The sequence below is a fragment of the Catharus ustulatus genome, chromosome 21, assembly GCF_009819885.2.
Source record: "Catharus ustulatus isolate bCatUst1 chromosome 21, bCatUst1.pri.v2, whole genome shotgun sequence".
NCBI lineage: Eukaryota > Metazoa > Chordata > Aves > Passeriformes > Turdidae > Catharus > Catharus ustulatus.
The window spans coordinates 7,706,118-7,721,802 of NC_046241.1; the positions used below are offsets into that span (position 1 = coordinate 7,706,118).

Below are 15,685 nucleotides of genomic sequence, written 5' to 3' on the forward strand. Positions count from 1 at the left end.
TGGTCTGACAGCACCTGGCTGAGCTGAGGAATCTTAATTCCAGCCTTGTTGGGATGCAGAAGCACTTTCTCCTCCAGTGGTGGAGCCTTTCTACCTGTGAGCTCCCTCCCTGCTCAGGGCTGGGCACTCTGTGCTGCTTCCCATGGCACCTCCCTGCAACCCCACTGGAATGAACTGTAGGAACCCCAGGCTTCCTCATCCTAACAACTTTGTGACAGCTGAATAAAGTTAAACCCCTGGAGAGGAGGGAAAGGGCAGAAAGAAAGGAGGGGAGAAAGCAGATTGAGACAGCAAGGGAGGGAGTGGGGGGAACACAAGAATTCCTTGGCTCATTCTGAAGCAATAACCAAATAATGTATGAGGGAGATGAAAAACACTGCTTTAATTAAACCCCACGTGTTATTGGTGGCACAGGGCCAGGCTCTGCTGGGGCTGGATGCTGGGCTGGGCTGGCCATCCCCATGGGCACAGGGACAAGGGGGTGCCAGCTCTGCCCATCCCTCCTGGACACCTGGAAAGGGAGCTGGGGCTCCCCAGGGTGAGAACCATGGGGAGGGGACAGTGATGCTGTGCAGGAGCAAAGCTGAACCTCCACCTGCCCTCCAGAGCAATTCCCTCCCCTTCCCCTCCCTGCCTGTGATAGATTGCCTCTCCTGAAAGATTTAATACCTGGCCTGGTTAGCCCCCAAATTTGCTATTTTTGGAGCCTTTCACTGGTATTAATTTGCTTTCTGTCCCCTGCTACACCTCAGCTTTCCTTCAGTGAGCAGCTCCAGACCAAGCACTTTGAAATAGTGCTGAGACCTGCAAGGAGTTCAATTAAAACCCAGAGCAGGAGGGGATTCCAGGAGGGAACAGAGCTGTGCTGAGCCCAGGACAATTCCAGCTGTGCCAGCTGCCCTGCCTCTGCAGCAGGGAGCACCCAAGGTGTGTCCAACCACACACAAGAGGGAGGAAGGGATGCAAAGCTCTGGCAGAACTCAGAGGTGAGCTCTGTTTAAACATCACTTGGTACAACAGCAGTGAAAAGAAATCCACCTTTCTTTTACATGCATCTTCTGCTCTTAATCTCCATTTCCTTCCCCTGTGCTTGCCATGACAGAGAGAAAGGACTAAAAGAGCCATGAAGAATATTAAAATCACATGGACAAGTGATTTTTCTTATCACATCTCCTCTATAAATCTGGGCTCGAGGTGGAATTGGCTCCTGTGATACAGGACAAGGAGGCAGAAAAGGGAGAACATTATTTTCTAATCAGATTTCCTGGGGATGCAGCTCCCCTGGCCCTCCCAGCCTCACCTTGACCACCAGTGAAGGCCCAGAGTGAAAGTCAGGGCAGGGCAGGAATTAATAACCTGTGTCCCTGCAGTGGCAGCTAATGGCTAAATGAGGGCTCAGAGTGCAATTAGAAGGAAAAGTCACACCAGGGTGAGGATTACTAAATGGACCATCCAAAATGAGGAGCTGAAGGGCAGCTTTTGGACAAAGCCTTGAGTTTTTCCTTTGTTCATCCCTTGCTCTTCCCCAGGAGCTCTAAGTGCAACAACACAATTTAATTTAGCTCTACCAACAACCACTATTTGAAATATCTCCCTACTTTTGACTTAAGCTCCCTTTTACATCCTTTTAAGTTATTTTTTTTGTCACTGAACACACCTGAGCTGGCTGCAGAAACAGATTTGATGTGGTGGGGACAGACTGGGAGAGGAGAGCTCTGATCCCTATCAGGGCAGCACAAAGGAAAACCAGCTGGGAGATCTTCTAAACCAGGATTTAACTCAGGTTTTCACTGAGAACCTTCCCACAGATCATCCATTCCCCAGCCATGAGCTCCCCAACACCAAACACCTGCTTTGGGAACAGTCTCTGTGTCTTTTTATTTTGTAAAATGAGTAAAAATGTTGTAAAAGCTGTGGATCCCCTGGGGAATCCTCAAAGACCTCCAGGCACCTCTCAGGAGCACAGCCTGGCTGGGAACACCCACAGAAATGAGTGTTTTGAAACCCAACAGGTCTGCAGAGATCCTAAAATTAATTTGAAATGCTCTCTTATTCCATATCTTCAGCTGAGCACCCCCTTGATCCTACAAAACATTCTGGTCCCTTTTTGGATCTCTCAGAGCTCCCCCTGCAAATGGAACACAGGCAGAGCCAGGCACAGCACATCACCCTCAGGGACAATCAATTAATATTTCACCTCACGTTAAAAAATCCCTCCCAGGCCCTCAGGTGTCCCCATGATCCCTCCCACACCTCATCCTCCTGTCCATCCCTGCTCAGGGAATCTCTCAGCACTGCCTGGCTGCTCCTTCCTCTGAATTATTTAAAGGGAAGAGCCAGGTGGGCTGCAATTCCAACAGCAATAAACAGGGAGGTTGATTTATTTATGAGCACATTTCAGCATCTGGGCTGCCTTGTCCTGGCAACTGAAGGCAGAGAGCAGAGGGTCAGGGATGAGGCAGCTCCAGATCATTTTGTGCAGCAGCATCCCAGCCTCAAATCCATGTGGGACAGAGCAAGGAGGACCCAGTACGGTTTATTTAGCATTTTTCCAGTCTCCACTTTGATTTTTTTGGGGTCAAACACCAGCCTGGTGGGAAGCAGAGAGGGAGGGAATGTCCCTCTCAGGGCACTGCATCCCACCTGGGGCTGCTCTCAGAGGTTTTCCTGCCTTGTGCCAGCACCCTCAGGAGTCTGAAGGAGGGGATTTATCCCTTTCTGCAGGGGCTCCACCCTCCCAGCACCAGCTGGATAATCTCCCCATTTCCCTAAGAGCAGGGATAACATTTGAGTGTTTTAAAAAGCAGGTGGGGTGTGTGACACCCGGGAAACCTGAGCTGCTCCCATCTGCTGTCCCTTCTGCAGGGATTTCTGCAGCAATGGGGAAGGACCAGAACCTCAAGCTGGTGCAAAAGAGCTTCTGCTGAATCCTCCTGACAGGAAAATATTTCCATGGTGTGGAATCTACAGTTTGAAATGAGACCTGCAGGACCTCCAGCTCCCCTGGGTGGGTGTGCAGAGCCCCTGGAACATCACAGAAAACCCACAGGACACCGATTTCACCAACATTTTGGGCTTCAGGCTGTGTGCCATGGGAGTTTGGGAGTGGGGTTCTCAGCCCCACAAAGTCCTTCTGTCCCACTCCTGAGCTTTGATGCTGCTTCAATCCCAAAATTTCAGATTTGGCTCTTCCCAGCACATCATTTTGGCAGCTCCACCTTCCCCTTTTCTTTTTTTCCTCCTCTTTTTCTCCAGGAGGATGAGTCACTGGGGATCACCCCATTCCTGTGGCTCTGGAACCCTTGCACTCCTGGAGCTGCCCCAAGAAAATTATGGAAATCTCCAAGATTTTCACACACCACTGAAAACACTTCCCTCGTTGGCTTTGTGGAATGAGGGAGATTAAAGAGCTTTAATTTACCAAGAGGTGGCTGTGAGCTGAGCAGGGACCAGCAAAGAGGGGACCTGGAGCTGCCTCCAGGCAGCACCTCCAGAATTTGGTTCCCACCTGTGAAACAGCAGCAGCACCAGGCAATGATCTTGGTGAAATGCTGCGAGATGAAACCACACCATTAATGCCTCCAAAATCCATTTCTATAAAGCAGAATAGAATCAATTCTCCCTGTGCAGAACAAGGCACATCAGAGCATACCAAAAGCTGCTGAATTTAATTAAAATCACACTTTTCTGTTGCATTACTCATCTCTGGAAAGCAGCACCTCGCCCGGCGCCAAATTTCAGACGCGTCCCCTGAAAAATTACAGTTTGCTTTTATTTGTGGCCTGGAACTCGCAGGAATTCTCACAAGATTGATTCTGGTGGAAATTCAGCAGGGAAAGGGCGAGTTCCATCAGCAGGCAACACAAAGATGATGGTGATGATGATGATGATGATTTTGGAGGAGAGGACTCAGCAGTGTCAGCGCCCAAGGGTGAGCTGCAGGCCCTGCTTTATCCTCAGCATTTCCAGAGATGTTTTATCCTCAGCTCCAGTCTGAACTGAGCTTTTCTGGAGATGAGAAGACAAGAGAAGAACAGCTCTTTAATCTGATGTTTCCAGGCATTGTGGTGTTTTTAAGAAGCTCTCGAGGAACAGGGATGATTTTCTCCTCACTTCAGCTCCACACTGATGACAACAGATGGATAAAATCAAAAGGGGAATCCAGAAATGTCTTGATTGAAAAGGAAGGAAAAAAAAAAGACCCAAACCTTGTGGAGTAACAGCACAAGCAGCCAGTAGGGAATGACTGCCCTGGGATGTGTCCTGTCCAACAACATCCACTGGCTCATGTTGGGAACACCTGGTGAAAACACAAATCCTGCAATCCCCAGTTCTGACTTGCAGCAAAGCAGCATGAGGAGATCTTTCAGCACTCTGAGTTTTTCTGCTGCACCTGAGCAGCTATGAGACACGTGCCAATGAAAATAAACAATTACCAACATGGATTTTTCTGCCTGATTGCAGGGAAAGCACCAGCAGCACATCCCAGCCAGGAGGGGCCCAACTGTGCAGCACAAACCAGCTCCAAGCAGCCAACAGGAATCCTCCCCCAGTGAGGTGCAGAGAGCCTGGGCTGTCCCAGAGCATCCCATGGCACTGGCCCCATCCCCAGTGCTGGGAACATCCCAGATCCCCTTTTTTGGACCAGCTGAGCCTGGAGCCCTTCTCCATCCTCACAGCATCCTTGTGGCAGGAGCTGCATTTTGGGAAGGCAATCAGAGGGGCTGGGAAGGTCCCACAGGGTGGGCAGTGACAGGAGGTGACCCCAAAGCCCCACCTGAGCCTGGCCCAGCAGAGCTGAGCTCAGCAGAGCTGTGTGTTCATGGTGCAGAGTGCTGGAGGGAGGGGGACAGGGAGCTGCCTGTGCTTGGTGAGCAGATGCTCATGGGGTGACCTCAGCACCCCCCAGCCTGCAGGAAAACATGTCAGGGATATTTTTCAGGCTCTCTGTGAGGATATAAACTTGGCAAAATGAATGTGTTAAGAACTTTTTTTTTTTTTTAAGTGGGAAAAGAGCTGATTTTCAGCCAAGGATTCTGCTTATCAACAAATGAGGAGTTTTATGGTGGCTCCTGAAGGTTTGGTGGTGTCACAAGAAACAATCCTGCTTGTGAGGTTTGTGCTGATGAGTTCCCAGCCTGGTCCCAGTTCCAGGAGAGCTCTGCACAGCAGCTGAACCTTTTTCCAGACAGGGATCCTCCCACAGCCTTCTCCATCCATTTTATAGCAACACTTAAAGTGTGTACAAGGAAAACACAACGGCAGTAAAAGAATAATGGGCAGAGTGGAATTGCAGAGAGCAGGGAATAAAACAGTCCTTGTAAAACCAGCCTTCAGGAGAAGAGCTGCCCTAACAACCTCCTCACCAAAGACACTTGATTTAATTGTTAGTGCCTTTAATTGCTTGCCATTTTCACACCCAGCTGGATCTGCCTCCCCTCCCCAGGGATGGGGGGAGCAGAGACCAAATCTGATCTACAGGAAGCTTCCAGCACTGGAGAATCCTTGTAAAGGATTAAATCCTTGTAAAGGCCATAAAAGATCTTCCCCTACCTCCCTTCTGTCCTTCAGGAGCATCCTGGTCAGCTCCAGCTTGTACCACCACATCTTCTGCAAGAGGTGGGGTTTGCTGGTGGGATCAGAGCCCTTTTCACAGGGGGAAATGGATTAAAGTCATGAAACAAAACTCCAGGTTTAACTCTGAGCTGGAGGCTGAATCCCTGAGGAATTTCCTGATGGCCCAGTGGCACACTCTGGGATCACAGACACCAAAGTTTTGCAGGTCCAGCTCCCTGTGCCCCTCTCCTGGGCAGGAATGCTGCTCTGCCTCTCCCTTCCCATCCCTCCTCCCTCTCCCCTCACACATCCTGATATTCCTGGCAAGCTGTTAAGTACAGAAACTCCAGGGCTGGCAGTGCTGAATGCTCCTTTTGAGCCCTCCCATGCTTTACCTGGGCAAAGGGGAGCAGGGATGAGCCCTGAGGGATGTCCCCTGCATCAATCCAGGCAGGATGCTGGCACTGAGCTTTTCTTTTGAGCTTTTCTCCTCTCCCCTCTCTGTCTGCACTGTGGGGATGGGAGAAATCACACATGGAATGGTTTGGAAGGGACCATAAGGATAATCTCACTCCAATCTCCCTAATCCAGCTAAAGCAGGTTGTTCAGAGCCCCATCCAGGGGTGGGGCAGCCACAGCTTCTCTGTTCCAAAAAACAGAGACAGGGTGGCCAAGATGGTCATGAGCAACCCAGCCCTGACATCTGGACTGGTCACTTTTTCTCCCTGCTGACCCAAAGGCCCCCAGGAGGGACAAAACTCATCCCTGTGTCCTTCCCTCTAATTCCCAGCCAAAACATCATCACTGCTCCTGTGAGAGAAAACCTGCTCTGACAGCCTGCAAATGTTTTTAACTCTCCTTTATGAACTGTGGTGCCTTTGAGGAGAGGTTCAGTTCATCTAGAAAGGATTCACTCAGATTTAGGGCCTCCATAAAGGCCTCTGAACATGCAAACCCCTTCCCCTCCTCAGCTGGGCTTTGCTGTGCACACATTAAAAATGCATGCAGGCAGCACGAGCCAATATCCCTGAACCTCCTGCTTTGCTTGCAGAACTCTGCTTCCAGGAAAAACACAGATCTCAGGGAGATGAATAAACACAAGCCCCCTCCTAGATCAGAGTCACTTCCAGCCCCCAGAGCACGAGGTGGGTGATGGAGCTCAGGGGATGCCAGGATGTGCCACAGGCAGCAGGGAAAATCTTAAGGGAAAACAGAAAATAAAATTTAAAAAAAAGCTTTAAGAAAATAATTATAATCCTGGTTTATTGGGACCTGCAACAAGAAGTCTTGTTGTCCTCCAGAGAGCTGAGTTTGCTCAAGAAATCTTGGAATGAAAACTCGGAAAGGGAATGAAAATTCTTGCTCCAAAGCACAGGAGGAGCTTTGCACGACATTGCTGAGCAAAGAGAATCCTCCAGGCTGTGCCAGCCAGCGTGGGAATGGGGAAATGGAATTAGGGCTGCAGTGGAAAATCCTGGCTGGATAATAAAGGCTCCTTGTTCAGGGATGGAGCACAGTGGAACTTCTCCCTGGAAGTGCTGAGAGCCTCCAAAAAGATGGAGGGAAGGATGGGAACCAGTGACAATTCAATAAACCTCTCCTGATCAATGAGGTCTGCTCCTTGTCCCTGTGCCCAACAAGGGAGAACAGAGGGATGAAAATCCCAACAAAAAGCTCCCATCCCATCAGCACAGAGCCTGATCCCTGCAGGATTTGTGGGAGCAGCCCTGGGATGGGGACAAGGCAGGCAGAGGATGGTCACAGCAGGGCTGTAGCTACAGCTGCTGCACATTAGGCACATTGCAAATAAAACACTGCATTCAGGATGGAGGCTTTGCCCTGGTTTTGCTGCTTGTTTCTTGGAAGAAGCACTGTGTCATCTCCACAGAGCTGTGCTGATAGCTATCTGCAGTATCTGGGAAACAGGGCTGCTCTGCCAAGGCTCCTGGAGCCAGAAATTAGTGAGACAGAAAGAGTGATTTTGTATTTTTTTTTCTCACTGAACAGCACACAAGACTGATTTTTATTTTTCACCACGCCATGAAACTTATTTAAGGACAAGTAACAGGCTTTGGGATTTATTTCACTGCTAATCTGCGTGATCCTGATCCTCAGACCCTAAAATAGGGATTGGAGCAGAGCCACATTCATGCTGTGGGGCTGAACACCATACAATCCACCCAGCATCCACATTTCCCTCTATTTACCATGGGTTTAAGCACTGTGCCTAAGCCAACAAGATTTTTCCCACTTCCAGTGGAAGCATCTTCACTGGGAGAGGGAAGAGGATGGAAGGAGCTGAGAGCAGTGCTGGCTGATGTGAGCAGTTCCCTTCAGGGAGCCAGAGCTGCTGCTGCTCCCACAAGATTAGATTAATTCAGATTAATTCATTTGAGATTAGTTTCTGTCTTTGAGATGGTGCAGCAAGAAATCACCTAATTTAAAGGAAAGGAGATGGAGCCATGGGCAAAGCCAGGGCTCTGTGGCTGCAGGGGACAGTGAGCTGGGAGGGAACACTCCCAGGAGGAAATTTCCCTGGAATTACAGAATTCATTTCTAGTCTGTTCTATTTTTCAGCTGAAGGAGTGACAGCATTTTGTGTTCCTGCAGAGCTGGAGGAGAAACAGGGTTAATACACAGGAAAACAGGGTTAGAAGCAAAGGCTCCCTAAGCTCTCTGCTATTCTGGTGTAATTATGGTGCCAAAGGCTTCCAAGATAAAGGATTTTAGTGGGAACTGTAAATGCCAGTTGTAAAATGAATGAGGAGAAGCCACACAGCCACAAGAATAGCAAAGCCTCCCTTGTCTCTGCATCCCAGCTATGCCCAGCCCTCAACACAACCCAAACCAGCCAAAGCCTCCCCACGGCAAGGCAGCTCCTCCATCCCCTGAGCTGGATCCAGGATGTCCCTCCTTGCCTTGGGAAGGATTTTGCACCCTGGAACCCTCCAGGTGATGCCCCAAGACTCCAACCCAGCCTCAGTGAATCCCCACTGCTCTCCAAACTCCTTGGATGTTCTTTTCCCTTAAAGCAAAAATCACTGCAGGCTCCTCCAGGGCTCAGGGCTCTCACCATAACAAACAGTCCTTAACTCAGAGCACATCTTTCTTCCTCAAAGCTTCACCCCCTGCCTCTCCCCCCAGCCCTGCTGGGATCTCTTGGATCCGTGTTTAACAGATGGGAAAGCTCTGAGCTGGTTTTACACGTGGAAAGCTGTTCCCCTCCAGCAATCTCCGTGCAGACAAGGCAGGGAAAATATGTTCCAACAGTGGGAATGGTGGCAGGGGGTGCTGGGGATGGGTGGCAGGGCTGGGACCTGAATCCCTTCATCCTGCATCCCTGGCTTGGGATGCACCACCCAAAACAGCAGCAGGACACATGCTGTGGAGAAAATCAAATGTTCTGTAGTTGAGGGGTGAAAACCACACATTTCCCCACCAAAAAACACCAAGGAAAGGTAATTTAAGCTACAAACTCATCCCTGTTATAGCTGTGGTCCTAATGAGATGTTCCCAGATTAATAATACAAATGCACTCTAACAAGGAAAGCAATTGCAAAGCAATTTTGCAGGGAGCTGAACAAAGAGCAGGATAACAGCTCTGCCTAATGGGAGCTGTCTGCTGCTTGGAATTCCTCGTGCAGAGGGAGCAGAGGGGGAGCAGGCAGCACACCCTGGCTGCAGGGCACCCCTGCCCCTCCCCAAGGACAAAGCCAGGGGGGCAGGGAGGTCCCTGTCCTGCACAGGGGACACTGGGGACACTGGGGACACTGGGGAGACACTGTGGGGACACTGGGGACACTGGGTGATGCCACAGCTCCTGGCACTGCTGCCTTTCCTGGATCCCTGGTGAAGCTCAGCAAAACCTCCAGCCAGAAACACCAAAACTCACCCTGCTGATCTCCCCAGCAGGAACAGTGCAATAATTCCTCCTATTTTCACTCATTTCACCTCAAACTATTCCCAAGCAGCTACCTACACCCCAAGGTGTCTGTTTAACCCATCATGTGCAGCTTCTAAAGAGTCTGATGTGATTCAGTACAAGGAATATGGAGAGGGAGAGACAGAAATGTTATTTTAGAGCACCATATTGAAAGGGTCTTACCTAATTCCTTTGGTTTGAGCAATACTGTGGAAGGAGAGCCTGGATACTGCAGAGATCACCTGGAAAGGAGAGAAAAAGATGCTGCTGTGCTTACTGAGGACACAGGAAGGTTTGGTGGGAGCCCAGGGACCCCCAGGCTGGCTCTTGGAGCTGAGCCCCCACTGGAATGGATGTGCTCCTGTCCCCCCTCAGTGTCACAGTGTCACCATCAGGGCTGGGAGGGCAAAACCTGCTTCAGGTTCCACCACTGAGCACAAAAGACATTTAACCCTGTAAAGGCATTACTGAACAGCTTCACCCAAGGAAATTCATTTAATGAGCCCAGACCTGCCCTGACAGGTTTTGTGCAACACTTAGAAACATCGAGAAAAAACCCTCTCACTCTGTGTTTTATTACAAAAGGATTACAGCTCCTTTCGTGTCTCTCCTCACACAAAATGATCTTACTGAGGCAAACTTGCCAAGGCTGAGCAGCTCTGACTTCTTGCAATTCAATAAAGATGCATCATCAGTTTGTCAGAGGTGGGTGCAGACCATCGCCCTTTTCTGGCAGAAAACAGCCAGCAGTGAGTCAACACCAAAATATTCTCATCAGCACTGCAATCAGAAGCAATAAAACCACCAGGATTTTCTGAAAAACTCCCATTTTTTGATGGAAGTTTTAATTGCTATGGGGAATTTTCAGTGATGAGGAACAAAGAATGGGTTTGAGTCCCTTGTAGATTTAAACTGTGTTTTACTCTTGTTCACATTCACCATTTCAGAGCTGGAGTGATAAAAACAAAGCTGTTATTTTTGGAGTGGGATGGGATATGGATAAAGGGCTTCTGGAGTGGGCTCCAGGTGTCCAAACCCAACTCCTGGGGCTGCTGCTGCTGCCTGGGGCTGCATCCAACCCAGCCACAGGTTCCTTTATTTGAGAATTTTACCTTGGGGTGCTCCCCTGAGCCACCTCCACACCACCCACCCAATCACATCCCTGGATTTCCTGCTGGGATGAACTCAGAGCCTCTCTGCCTCCCACATTTTCATCCCAGGACATCCATGAGAGCCTTTTCCTTTTCCTCCACACTTTTGGAACCTTCATCCCTCCCACTTTTCCTTTGCCATGAACTCCAGCCTGGCCTGTGGAGTTTGGCTCACACATGGAGCAGGGCAGCAAGCAAAAATCTGCCACAGTTTGGTGTTTAGTGGGTGATTTCCACATGGAAAACAGGGAGCAGAACAATCCTGAAAGGCTGCAGGGCTCATCATGGCACAAAACACGAGTGGGACACCCAGCCCAGACAGGGCACAGACACTGGAGACTCCCCTGGCACCTCCAGCCCTGCTCCAGGGGGCTTAAAATAGTGCCAGGGAAATCCTGGAGTGACTGAATGAGTCTCTTCTGTGCTCTATTTTCAGCCTTCTGAAGTAGAAATGCAGTTTATGAATCAGACAGTTCCACGGCGGGGTTTGACTTCCAGGGAAATTAAAGAGGAAATCTCCCTGTTCTACTCACCCACAAAATTCCCTTTGTTCTGTGAACAGCCCCAAGCTCTGCACACCAAAACCTGGGCACCAGTGAGGAGCCAGGGAGGATCCCAAATTCACACTCAGGGGAGAAAGTGAAGAGGCAGCACAGCCCAGTGAGGATCCCAAATCCACACTCAGATAAAAAAAGTGAGGATCCAGCACAGCCCAGTGAGGATCCCAAATCCACATTCAGGTAAAAAAGTGAGGATCCAGCACAGCAAAGATCCCAAATCCACACTGAGGTAACAAAGTGAGGATCCTGCACAGCCAAGTGATGATCCCAAATCCACACTCAGGTAACAAAGTGAGGATCCATCCCAGCAAAGATCTCAAATCCACATTCAGGTAAAAAAGTGAGGAATTAGCACAGCCCAGATCAGCAAAGATCCCAAATCCACACTCAAGTAAAAAAGTGAGGATCCAGCACAGCCTAACAAAGATCCCAAATCCATACTCAGGGGAGAAAGTGAAGAGGCAACACAGCCCAGTGAGGATCCCAAATCCACACTCAGATAAAAAAAGTGAGGATCCAGCACAGCCCAGTGAGGATCCCAAATCCACACTTGGATTAAAAAGTGAGGATCCAGCACAGCCCAGCAAAGATCCCAAATCCACACTCAGGTAAAAAAGTGAGGAATTAGCACAGCCAAGTGAGGATCCCAAATCCACACTTGGGTAAAAAAGTGAGGATCCTGCACAGCCCAGATCAGCAAAGATCCCAAATCCACACTTGGATTAAAAAGTGAGGATCCAGCACAGCCCAGCAAAGATCCCAAATCCACACTCAGATAAAAAAAATAAGGAATTAGCACAGCCCAGTGATGATCCCAAATCCACAATCCACACTGAGGTGGGAAACCAAGCCATCCATGCACAAAAACCTCCCTGAAGCATCTCCAGAAATCTGAGCAGTGGCTGTCCCAATATCTGGGAATATTTTCCCAAACAACAACTCCTGCTAAGAGCAAGACAAAACAAGTGCAAGGCCAGCTCCTCACAATCCCAGCCCCCAGCCAGGGAAGTGCTTAAGCAAGCATTTAAGGAGAAGTAATCCTCTCAATTTCAACATGATTAAACAACATTCTTAAAAGTAACTCAGCCCTTAAGTGTTTGCTAAGCTGTGTCTCATTTTGCCCTGTGAAACAGCTTCTTATTTGCAGGCAAAGCCAGGCTTGATTTGTGCTCTGGTGTTTGCTCAGGATCTGTTCCACACCTGATCCCAGCTTCTGGAAAAGCAGGACAGAGCAAAACAACAAAAACAGATTTTCCAACCTGCCCCTGAGCCCTTCAGGGATGGGGCACCCACCCTCCCAGCCAAGAATTCCTTCCCAAAACCCATCTAACCCAAATCCCTGGCAGTTCAAAGCCATTTTCCCTTGTCCTGCCACTCCATCCCTCCAAGTCACCCTCCAAGTCATTTCAAGATGTTGTTTGGAAAACTCTTTTCTTATTTGTGCATTTTTCTTCCAGGTCTGTGGGTTTTAACAAGGAGGGCTTATGCAGATTATTGCTATTATTATTACTTCTTCACCCATTTCTCATTGCTGGAAGCTGCATTCAGCACACAAAATTACCATAAAAGCTATATATAACATCCCACTGACAATGAGGTGGCAGGAATAGAAATAGGAACAGAAAGGTACCAAAAGCAGGTGATGCACAAACACTTCACCAGTGACCTGCAAAGGGTTCCTGGGGAAATTTCTGGTGGTTTTGCCATGAAAAGTGAGGGATGCCCTTCACATCCCTGAAATTCCAGTGTGTGAACACAATAATTCTTGAATTTATGAGTTAAATCCACCCACCCAGCTGATCATTTACTGACCAGAGAGATCAAAAACAACAGCACCACAAAGTGAGGCCCTGCATGGGATTTAAAAAGGCACTGAGCTCTGCACTTCATGGGAAAAAAAGAAAATTAAAATAAATAAAATAAAATAAAATAAAATAAAATAAAATAAAATAAAATAAAATAATCAAGGCTCAAAGTGGGTTCCTCACACTCACTGGTCACTTTGGAAAAAAATCAAAGTAAATAAAGAAATGGGATTTTTGGAAAGAATAAACCACACCACTTCAATAAAAAATTCACTTCTTTTCTTCCCTACTTTCAACACCTTTTTTTAAGGAATTACAGATTTTTCAAATAAACTAAAGCCTAATAGAAAATAAATTATCATGTTCACTGTTCTCTACTTCCTACAGCATTGTTTATGGCTGATGGTATCTCTGAGCATCTAGAAAACTCTAAAATAAATTTTATTTATTTCTCTTTGCCCCTAAACTCATAAAGGACAAAACAAATCCTCAGGCCAAACATCCCCAGCCTCAGGCAGAAACTTGACCCCAAAAATCAGAGACAAACTGATGGTATCTCTGAGCAACCAGAAAAAAATAAATAACTCTCAAATAAACTCTCTCAGGTTTGAAAAAACAAACCTGCTGGGCTGGGGAACACTGGGAGGAAAAGAGAGATCCCATTTCTGAGCTGGGTAATAATAAATAAATAAAAACATCAATGGGAGCAGGGACAGGGATGCTCAAGGAAAATCCCCAGAGCAAGGAGGGTTTGATCCAGCTGCAGAATCCTCCAGGGGAGATTTGGGGCCTTTTTTGGGGGAATTTTAGGGGGATTTTATGACCATTTTGGGGCCATTTTGGGGGCTCAGTGGGGGCATTTAGGGACATTTTGGAGGGATTTTTGGGGCCTTTTTTGGGGAATTTTGGGAATTTTTGGAGCCATTTTTGAGGGCATTTTAGAGGGAATTTGGAGCCATTTGGGGGGGATTTTGGGGCCTTTTTGGGAGGAATTTTAGGGGGATTTTATGGCCATTTTAGGGCCATTTTGGGGGCTCGGTGGGAGCATTTAGGGACATTTTCGAGAGGATTTTGGGGCCTTTTTTTGGGAATTTTTGAGCCATTTCTGGGGTGATTTTTGGGGGCATTTTAGGGGGAATTTGGAGCCATTTTGGGGGGATTTTGGGCCTTTTTGGGGCCATGTTAGAGGCTCGGTGGGGGAATTTAGGGACATTTTTGAGATTTTGGGGCTTTTTTGGGGGGATTAAGGCCATTTTTGGGGTGATTTTGGGGACATTTAAGGGGAATTTGGGACCATTTCTGCTGGATTTTGGGGCCTTTTTGGGGACAATTTTAGTGAGATTTGGGGAGGAATTTTAGGGCCATTTTTTTGCCATTTGTGGGCATTTTCCAGTGCAATTTAAAGCCCTTTTGGGCCATTTTGGACAGCAGGAAATCAGCCATGGTGTGATGTTTTCCTGGGCTGTGCCAAGGCTGGGAATTTGGTGGAAAATGTGAATTTTCCTACACCCATCTCTCAAGCTGGACCACATGCACTGCTCATTAATAACTGGTTTGGACAACTGGTTTGAGCCTTTCCAGTGCCTGCCTGGATCATTTTCTTCACCTGCCCAGGGATGCCACAGCTTCTCCTCCCATTTTCCCTGATGCCAGGTGTGGTGTTTGCTGGCATCCAGCTCCTGGAGAGGGGCCAGCTGAGCGGATTTGGGCTGATAGATATTTGATATATTTCAAATCAAAGCCAGGGGAGCTTTCCTGTGATGCTGTGTCCAGGTTTCTGTCCCTGTGGTTCACTGTAAGGGCAGATGGGCAAATCTGGGCATGGAAAATCCTCTTCTCCAGCAAACACCAGGGATGCTTCACTGCCACTTGCATTTGTTTTATTGCTGCTCCCAGAGCTCTGGGAGCTCCTCCTCTGCCCCAGCCCCACAGGGTGGTGAAGCCCATTAGCTGTGCAGTCCTGCTTTAAGCCAATCTGTGTGTTTGGATGGGTTTTTAAAAACAAAGTTATTAAACCATCACTATTTGGCATTAAACCCGTGATCTGGTCCCATTACATGCTGGGGACACAAATATTAAATCACTGGGCAGAGCCACTGCTGATTTCCAGTGGAACAGGACTTGTGTAGGATTTTAAACAGGTTTATTTTGGCTCTTTGGGGCTTGGCATCACGTCTGAGGTCAGGAAGAGTGAGCAACCACTGCCAAACCAGCACTGCTCCTCACAGGGAGGACAAAAGAACAATCCAGGGGGATTTATGGGCACTGCTGGAAAATCTCTGCACTCTGCCACACCATCATAACTCACCCAGAGGCACACACCCCACCTCCCTTATTTCAGACACCAATTTGTCTTTTCCCATCACAGAACAGCTGAGGAAGGAAGGGAACACTGTCACACATCTTTGGGGTCCCTAAATCCGAAAGGGAAGAGAAAGAAGAGAAGAGAAGAGAAAGAGAGAGAAGAGAAGAGAAGAGAAGAGAAGAGAAGAGAAGAGAAGAGAAGAGAAGAGAAGAGAAGAGAAGAGAAGAGAAGAGAAGAGAAGAGAAGAGAAGAGAAGAGAAGAGAAGAGAAGAGAAGAGAAGAGAAGAGAAGAGAAGAGAAGAGAAGAGAAGAGAAGAGAAGAGAAGAGAAGAGAAGAGAAGAGAAGAGAAGAGAAGAGAAGAGAAGAGAAGAGAAGAGAAGAGAAG

General features: G+C 48.2%; 1 protein-coding gene across 7 annotated transcripts in view; it reads right to left on the reverse strand.

The window, feature by feature from the left end:
• Window positions 1-15,685, reverse strand: part of VAV2 (vav guanine nucleotide exchange factor 2) — a 122,368-nt gene that overhangs the window by 35,994 nt on the left and 70,689 nt on the right. For all 7 annotated transcript variants that reach the window (XM_033077539.2, XM_033077537.2, XM_033077536.2 and 4 more), the window contains exon 3: window positions 9,662-9,720. In XM_033077539.2, coding sequence (XP_032933430.1) covers window positions 9,662-9,720 — 59 coding nt within the window. The remainder of the gene's footprint in view (window positions 1-9,661; window positions 9,721-15,685) is intronic.